Source organism: Schistocerca nitens, unplaced genomic scaffold (genome assembly GCF_023898315.1).
Source record: "Schistocerca nitens isolate TAMUIC-IGC-003100 unplaced genomic scaffold, iqSchNite1.1 HiC_scaffold_466, whole genome shotgun sequence".
Taxonomy (NCBI): domain Eukaryota; kingdom Metazoa; phylum Arthropoda; class Insecta; order Orthoptera; family Acrididae; genus Schistocerca; species Schistocerca nitens.
In genome coordinates this window covers 3,649,070-3,658,647 of record NW_026045999.1, presented here as the reverse complement: position 1 = coordinate 3,658,647, position 9,578 = coordinate 3,649,070, and the positions used below count along the sequence as shown (strand labels likewise).

The 9,578-nt window shown below is 38.1% G+C and overlaps 1 protein-coding gene across 1 annotated transcript; it reads right to left on the bottom strand.

The window, feature by feature from the left end:
* Positions 1-875: 875 nt before the first annotated feature.
* LOC126232184 (zinc finger protein 664-like) lies at positions 876-4,620 on the bottom strand. The gene has a single exon (XM_049942476.1). The coding sequence runs from the start codon at positions 4,608-4,610 to the stop codon at positions 3,210-3,212; it is 1,401 nt and encodes a 466-aa protein (XP_049798433.1). The 5' UTR covers positions 4,611-4,620; the 3' UTR covers positions 876-3,209.
* Between the last annotated feature and the right edge of the window lie 4,958 nt (positions 4,621-9,578).

The following is a 9,578-nucleotide window of genomic DNA, read 5'->3' as shown; positions in this document are numbered from 1 at the left end:
TTTCTGTCATTCGAAATACTATTTTAATATGTTAATGTGGGTTACTTTACTTAATTTCTATTCAGAATCATCATAATCTCATTTTCGGTGATGAGACTATTAAAATAGAACAGTTATGAGCCAGGATTTAAGCTTCATGTGAGCAGAAGCATTGTAAGTTTGTGAATTTAGGGCTCTGTTCTTACTTGAATAAGAATTGTAATAATATTTGTCTCAGAAAGAAATACTAAGAGAAAAAATATTTTTCTCTTACAATTAAAATAGACCATCCACAAAAAGCGCAGTAACAAAAGGAAGTGAAGCAAAAATATGCAACTAAATAGCTGGACAATATTGTAACAACACTGCTATATGGATAAAGATATAATTGAAATCCATGCAATTTCATTCCAAGTCACAACCAGAACTCCTTATCAAGTGTCTATGAAGAATAGTAGTCCACGAACTGCAAATATATCACCATTGCCTAAATATTTAAAAGCCACTGTAGTATTACAGACCAGATAGCAGCACAGTATTATGTTTCAAGAACCATCATGACAGATACTTTCTCATTTCAGATAGAAGCCACAAAGCTGAAACTGTCACAAAACTCACAAATGCCTACCACTTAACAATTACCTCAAGTTATTACCAGTATGACAAAACATAAAAACCAAAAAGAAATAGGTAGAAAATCGAAAAAACTGACCAAAAACAAACATTATGAAATATGAGACAAAGCATTAGTACAGATTTCTGATACCTCACATTTATTAGAGAAATAAAGGAAAATACACACTATGAAATCATGTTTAAAGTAGATGAACGAAGACAACTAAAAAGAAATAAAATTAAAACAAAGCAATTAGAAAGAAAGCACGTTTGCTATATTTACTTATTACAATAAAAATTATGCATTTGGATTAAATTTATATTCTAGTAATCACACTTTGTGCTGTTTCAATTGTCCTTGTGTTTTATACAATTGTAATTATAATCTGATATAGTTTTCCCACGTATGTTAGTTCAGCAGTTACATGACGATTAAAAACAGACAAATAATTAAAGACTTCATGCATATAACTACTCTTCATGAACTCAGATTTATGTACAGTGCTTTGTACTACACAAAAATATTTCACAAGAAATACAGCTCAAACTGCCAGTAGTGTATTGATATAAAATTTAACAAAGCATGAAAATTTGAATGACTACACAATTTACCAAATGACCCTTTTGCGTGAATATACACTGTTGATCCAAATCATTATATCAACTTCCATAAGACAGCTGTATGCTGCCCAGTGGCATTCATTACACAGTAATGAAACTGTATAAGCAGATGTGAATGGGTGATCATTCTAGTGACAGTATGTGACAAACAACAGACAAATAACTTTGCCAAAGAGCAGATGGTTTTGCCTGGTGCCTGGGTAATTGAATCTCACTAACACCGAATCTGGTTGGCTGCTCATGTGCTCCTATTGTTAGCCTCTATGGAACATCGTTGAAAGATGGTGAAACCACAAGTTGACAAAAAGGTGTAGGATCCTTGTGATTTACCTAGAGAATGGGAGATCAGAGCCTAGCTGCTCTGGAAAGTGGTGTCGATGACAGTCTGAAGAAAGGAGATAATGCTTGAGCATGCTCAAGACTCAAGCAATTCTGCAGACATTGTTGAGCATGAGGCCCCAAGTTACATAACCCCTCTGTATTCCCATGTTGATCTAACAAAATTGTCAGTTATGGCAGCAGTGGAAATGCGATAATTGAGATTGGACTGCATACCTATAAAGATGTGTCACATGTGGGGATAAGTGACATTTCTTGTTCGACCAGGTCAATTGTAGTGTCCAGATATGCCATTACCCAGATGAATGGTTATTCAAAACATGTACCACACAACAGAGGCAGGAAGATGAAGGCAATGTCATGCTATGGGGTATATTCATATGAGATACAAGGAAAAGCATCATGACAGCTGTGGACAATACAAACATTATTGCAACCTCTTTATCACTTCCCTGACAGTGGCATCATCTTGCAGCTGGATAACTGTCCAAGTCACAGGTCCATAATCACACTACAATGGTTTGAGCAGCATGATATATCTCACTTGTCTTGCCCACCTTGTTCAACCCATTTGATCATGATGGAATGAATATGGGATGCTATTGCACACTGTCTACACAGCAACAGATCAACAGCCTACAATTTATGGCTACTGTGTGAGCTATGTGTAGACATGTAGACCAATGCACTACATGCAGAAGAGCTTTTGTATTGCATTCTGAAGGTGAATCAAAAGGCTACTAGGCAGACAATTGAAAATTTTGGATTATCACTGCATGCTCGCCACCATCAGTTATTTCCTAATGGAGAAGTCGCATGTGTGCAGATTATTAACTACACAAATAGCAACTATTAAGGAAGCATACCTCAGTAAAATATGTGCATAATCAGGAGATTTTTGTATCTTTCACCATTGCTCAGATAAATAGTCTGAGTGAAGAATGTATAATAAGAACATTTCGCTGTCACCTGGCTAGTGCATACAGCTTCATGAATCTTGAATTCACAGTATCTTTCAAAAAATTGCCACTGTTCCATTCACATGGTGAAGATGGAGTCCTTATTACCACTTGGAACTCCTACCCAAACGAGTAAAAGGTATTCTCAATGACAAATTTCTGGTAGCCAGTTCATTAAGGCATGGAGCATTTATCACAAAAAAATCGCAACCATGTGATTCATATGTAGTATTTAGTATGCATCTTCTTGAAACATCAAGCAGCAGAAACGGATTCGCCAATTTTTATGACCTCTCTCTAGCAGATGCAAACAATTTTCGTAACACACGTGTAATACTATAAACCTCGACAATGCTTTGAATAGCCTCTACTAAGTGTGTATTATAGCATGCTTCTCAAGATGGTCAACCTAAGTAGAAGATTTCCCACAAATATATCTGTGTAACCTATTTTATTGTGAAGTAATTCTTGTGTCTAGAAATTACTCGATTGGTTAAACTATTTTCCACTAGTACTGCATTTATACGGTCGTTCGCAAGTGTGTACTATTGGGGGTTTCTTGAGATTACCCATGTAAGTAAAACACTTTCCAGAAGTATCACATTTGCGGGGACTCGTCCCTGAGTGTATTAATCTTTGTCTCTCTAGATGACCCAGATGTGAAAAAGATTTGTCGCACACATTGCATTTATGTATTCACTGTTCAATGTGTACTAATTGATGTACCTTCAGATGGCTTGGTTGAGTAAAGGATTTTCCACATACACTACATTTGTAGGGTCTCTCTCCAGTGTGGATCAAGACATGGGTCCTGAGATAAGACTTCGCATTAAAAAACTTGCCACAAGTATCACATTTGTAGGGTCTCTTTCCTGTGTGTATGGTTTCATGTGTCTTCAGATTGCCCGAGTGATTAAACGATTTTCCACATACACTACATTTGTAGGGTCTCTCTCCAGTGTGGATCAAGACGTGGGTCCTGAGATAAGACTTCGCATTAAAAGACTTGCCACAAGTATCACATTTGTAGGGTCTGTTTCCTGTGTGTATGGTTTGGTGTGTCTTCAGATTGCCTGACTGAGTAAATGATTTTCCACATACACTACATTTGTAGGGTCTCTCTCCACTGTGTATGAAGACGTGGGTCTTGAGATTAGACACTCCACTAAAGGATTTACCGCAAGTATTACATTTATGGGGTCCCTTTCCTGTGTGTATTAATTCGTGTCTCTTCCGATTGCCCAATTCAGTAAACGATTTTTCACAAACACCACATTTATATGGTCGCTCTCCAGTGTGTATTAATACATGTCTCTTCAGATTGCCCAATTGAGTAAACGATTTTTCACAAACATTACGTTTATATGGTCTCTCTCCAGTGTGTATTAATTCATGTTTCTTCAGATTGCCCGATTTAGTAAACGGTTTTTCACAAACACTACATTTATAGGGTATCTTTCCAGTCTGTATTAATTTGTGTCTCTTCAGTTTGCCCAATTGAGTAAACGATTTTCCACAAACACTGCATTTGTAGGGTCTCCTTCCAGTGTGTATTAACTCATGCCTCATAAGATAATTCGAGCGTGTAAAAGATTTGCCGCAAACATCGCATTTGTGGGGTCGCTTACCAGTGTGTATCAATTGCTGTCTCCTAAGAGCACTTAAAGTAAACAATTTATCACAAACATCACATCTGTGACACCTCTTTGCACTTAGCACGCTGTGGACATTGACATTATCACCTGTAGATAAAATTCGATCATCATTACATCTTTCGGGTTTCTTGGCAGCTTGTGTCAGAGTATGTGTATCACGTATGTCATTAAAGGATTTCTTGGAAGTTTTCCTACTTTCCTTGGATGAAGACTGCTTCTCGGTCTGTTCCATGCTTCCTTCTTGTACACTCTCCAAGGAGATATTGTTTTCATGGCCATCACTGCAGTCAAATATCCCACTGTTGGCAGCAGATAATGCTTGGTCACCCTCACTCATTCTCAAATGTTTTTTCAAGCGGTCATCAGTGGGCAATACCTCACCACATGACTTACACACACATGCAGGTGCCTGCACACCATCAATGTGGTTGAAGACATGCATTATGAGTGTGTATTTGTAAGGGAAGCTCTTTAGGCAGAAATTACAGTTAAACTTGTGAAAATCCTTTTCCCTAATGCTACGACTACATCTCATGCTGAATAAGCTATCTTCTTGTGAAATCGATATTTTGGTATAGCTACCGCACACAGTGAAATCTGTTGACTTCTCTGAATCTATCTCCAGCTTGTCGTTGACTACTCCTTGGTGTAATGTTTCTTGAAACGACGTGTCACAGTTCTCACCAGCACTTCGAATGAAACTGCGGAATGAAGAAAGAGATGTGAAATGTTGATTTAAAAGACACAAAAAACAATATTTTAGCACACACAAAATCAGGGACTATCAACCGAAAGATAAAAATGTATGTGTGTCACAGATAACTTATTCAGTAAATGTAAGTGATTAAACATTTTCATAAAGCAAACCAGCACAGGAAATTCAATAACGACCAATCTCATTCAGTGCTGACTACGTTTCCAAATTTTCTAGTAGGTACCGGTATTTAAAAGTGTCACAACTTCCTCCAGTTTTGTACATAGGAGTTTCCACTCAAAGATAAAAGGAAACGAAAAATAAAAAGTAATCAATAATTTTAAAATAAAAGTAAATTTTCCCAAGTGGCTTTTTCTTTGTTTTGGAAAGCACTTTCAGCTATGGGTAGAAATTCTTAACACCACAAATGATTAATTCATTTCACAAAACAATAAAAAATGTTTTTCTATTTGATTCTAAATGAATCAACAACTACCACAAACATCAACTTTTTTATTGGCTTATAATAAGGACGTCAACCATGTGGAAAACATCTGTGCACATATAGGAAATAACGTCAGGTCAATACATGAAGGAACACATACATAAACTTCCAGACTGATGAACAAATGTGAATGACACAGACATTGTTCTAACATAAGGTGTGTGTTGTTAGCAGCACAGCTTATGTGTAGCCCTCTGGCAGAAAGAATGCCAATGCAGTTACAGCTACCCAATCAAAAATACTTTTACAACTCAACATTTGGTCACCAGGAATTCCAAAACATCCTTGGCTGAATCAAACACACGTGTCAGTAGTGACGTCAGCACAAGTCACACTGTACAGCCTATCATTGTCTTCTGAGAGCAAGTAATGGCAGTAGGTGCATGGTCTATCTGTGTGATATCTGGGTCCAATCATTCCACCTGCAGGTACCCCATTCCATCAGAATGGAAATTTTTGAGCTTCCCAATGAATTCATTTGAGTGTGGATATGGCTGTGGATGTGTAGGAGCATGCACACATTTCCGTGATATTATTCTTAATTTATCCTGATTGTTGCTTTTGAATGGTTCAAATGCCTCTGAGCACTATGGGACTTCACATCTGAAGTCATCAGTCCCCTAGAACTTAGATCTACTTATACCTAACTAACCTAAGGACATCACACACATCCATGCCCAAGGCAGGATTGGAACCTGCAACGTAGCGGTCGCGCGGTTCCAGACTGAACCTCCTAGAACCGCTCGGCCACACCGGCCAGATTGTTGCTTTTGACTGTTTTGCTTTTTGGTGGGTATATAGTTTAAGTTAACCAATGACGGTGAAAATTACAGTTTGCTTTCCTCAACAACTGAAATTATGCTGCAGAATATGGCTACGCTAACAAACATAAGACAAATTCTCTCTCGAGTTTTCTGAGAATGATTAGACTTAAAACTTCGGCACAAAATGATCAAGATCTTAATTGTGCTGCAGATTCTCTGATCGCTGTTTTCTCGGTTATACTGCACATCACACGGTTGTGGTAAGGTTAGGATATGAGTTTAAATTAAGGGCTACAAAACCTGTCATCTACCACAATTAGTAACAGATCACTTAAAATCAGCTCCAACAGAGCAAATCCAATTTCTGTCATGCTGTGCATTACATATTAACAGCATTTGTGAAGTCACCCACTGTGTTTGTGTGTTGCCTATAACCGAGCCGTAGCTGGCATTGGATGTAGCAACGCTGCAGTGCCAAGTGACACACGTGAACTGTCAAGTAGTTTTAATCAGATTACATTAAAACTTATTTTCTATGTGATTAAATGAAATCTTTACAGTTAATCACTCCATTGCAGGTAACAGTTATACAGTGTCACTAATGTTATACATCAGATATTGTTCTTTAAGAGAAACTCGCAGTAAAATGGGATCCTGTCTAACACCTCTAAGTTAAAGTATAATATTATATCGCACTGACTACAGTATTGTATTCTGCATTAAAAAGCACACACCTTTTGTGTATGTCCTATGTAGGTGTTTCTTATACAGCTCCTTCCACACAGGCAATGTAATAAGGGTATATGCCTGGTATGCCCATAATCGAAGTGGCTGGAAACACCTCTCACTTTCACAGCTTACATATGGCATAGATGGCAGGCGGCGACTTTCCTTGAACTGTCATACAAACACATATACGATGACGACACACTGTTTCGATATATTATTGGATTAGGGAAAGGCAGTGTATTCCAGCCATCCACAAGCTCAGGGATCAGAAATATCCTACAAATGTAGGCTGGATGTTAATACATTCTTTCTTGAATTCTACAGACCAGGTATGCCACATGCCGATCGAACTTTTCTAGTAATTTGGCTTACAATTGGTGAGGGCAACATTAAAGTGATTTTGTGCAATGTATCTTTTTCCCCTGGGTTCAGTAGAAGAGGCAAGACTGCTTTCTTTCATAAAGATAAATGGTTCCTAGCAGTTCAGCTATTATGTAGTACTACTTGAAAATAAAAAGTGATATCTAGGTTCTTTGAGGCACCACATTTGCACTGCCTGAGCTATCTCACTGTCTCCCATCTGGTGTATAGATTGTCTCTGCCTGATATAGCAGTTTTATGGGCTATTAAAATAACAATGGATACTCCTGGTACTACTCGCATTTTTGTTGAGCAAACTTACAAAAGAAATGTTGTAGACAGCTGTTCTCAGCTAAATATTCACTGTACAAGTGTGCTCTGGAGATGAGCAACATTGGAATTGCAGAAGGTGAATACAGTGGGCTGACAATTTCTTCCACAACAAAACAAGTGCACCAACAGTGTGGTGAATTTACCTTAGAATAATCTTAGAATGCAAGATTTAAGCAGTTTCGAAAATCACCAGACGCTAAACCAATCCTCTGTATGCTCTCTGTGGTACCAACTTCAATGACCTCCTTTTGAGATGCATGTGTGTGGAGTTTACAATTACAATGAAGCAGGATTAGAGATCAGTTGTAAGAAATCAAATAACTGTGCTGCAGAAAATTCTGCCACCTGTATTCCAGAGACATAACTCATCTCACGACCCACCAGGAGATGCTGTCATTACCCCTGCATATTACTGACATTATCATCTCCTACAAACGAAATGTCTGTCAAAATTTTAGGTCAATATTGGCAATGCTTCTTGCAAAGAGGTTCCTGGCAAATGAAAACAAAATCTAATAATATTGAGAAACTGCTGTTCGTATTCATACAGCTAGTGTCTGATCTCAGTCCTCACTTATGCCTCACAGACGAGTAACACAGGTTGTCCATCAAGCAGTCCTTCACCCAGTGGGAAGGAGTCAGATACTGTGCCCTGACAGCATGCAACTACTGAAGGATTTACAAAGACACTGAAGTGAAATACAGTGATCTTCTTCAAATATAAAGTTTCAGTTATTCTACATGTGCTATCAAACTATGAATGTTCCATTTCAGTATAGGAGTAATTAAACCAACAATAAGCTCGTGTATAAATTACTAGAAGGGAGTAGGGAGATGACAATTTGAGGGTTTTTGCTGTGGAATTTTGTGGTTCCATCTTGAAACCATCATCAATGTTTACATCTAGTTGGCTGAGTCTACCTGTGATTCATGGTATGAGGTAATTGTAGCTGATGCTCTGAAAGCTTCAAGTCTTGCTATTTTGACAGTTGTTAAATCCTGTATGTCTTTTCCCCAGTGATTATGGTGGTGGCTTTAGGTTTCAAGTGTTTTCTATCTTTGTCTGTTGGGATAGAGTAGAGCATTAAGTAACACCCCCATCTACTGCCACAGCCCACGAGTCACCACCAAATGTGTTCTTGAAGACTTTGCTTGTGATTTAAGATGTCTCATTGGAACTACCCTCCCATAACAAAGCGAATGAGACAGCAAATATCCTCATTCCCTGCTGGAAAGTTATGGCTCAAGATGGTACAGTTGTTGCAACACTATGTTCCTGATTCATGTGAAGCTTTCCAGTATTTCTCATAGAGTTCTTGTCCTTTGAAATCCCACAACAAAGCTCGTGATATTAGGGACTTGTGGCATCATCTCATGACATTACATGAGCAGTTACACATGCTGTTAACCCTTATGGACTTGAATTTAATATTATATGTCTGTTATCTGTGGATTACCATTTTAGTTATTCATAATTTTCCTCAAATATGTGCTACCTCATTTCTACCAGCCATTCTTAATTGTTGGGTAGCTTCCAAAAAATTACTTATGAGAAACAATAACACACTTAAGTAGGTTACGGGAATCTATGATATCAATGGTACAATTAAAGTCTATTATCATCTTCCATGGCACAATGTCATGTCTTCCTAATTTTGTGACGTTTTTGGTAATAGCTAAGTTATTTCATGTGTTTCAGTTTTGTAGCACCCATTTCCCACATGAACACTACGTGAGCAAACCTATCTGGAATCCTGGCCGAAAATGACTTACAGGTTTGTGGCACCCTCCATCAGTAATGCTGGAATTCAGTATAGTGTTGGCCCACCCTTACTCTTTATGACAGCTTCCACTCTCACAGGTTTACATTCAATCAGGTACTGGAATGTTTCTTGGGGAATGGCAGCCCATTCTTCACAGAGTGCCGCACTGAGGAGAGGTATCAATGTAAGTTGGTGTTCCAAAATATCCCAAAGGTGTTCTACAGGACTCAGGTCAGGACTCTGTGCAGGCCAGTCCATTACA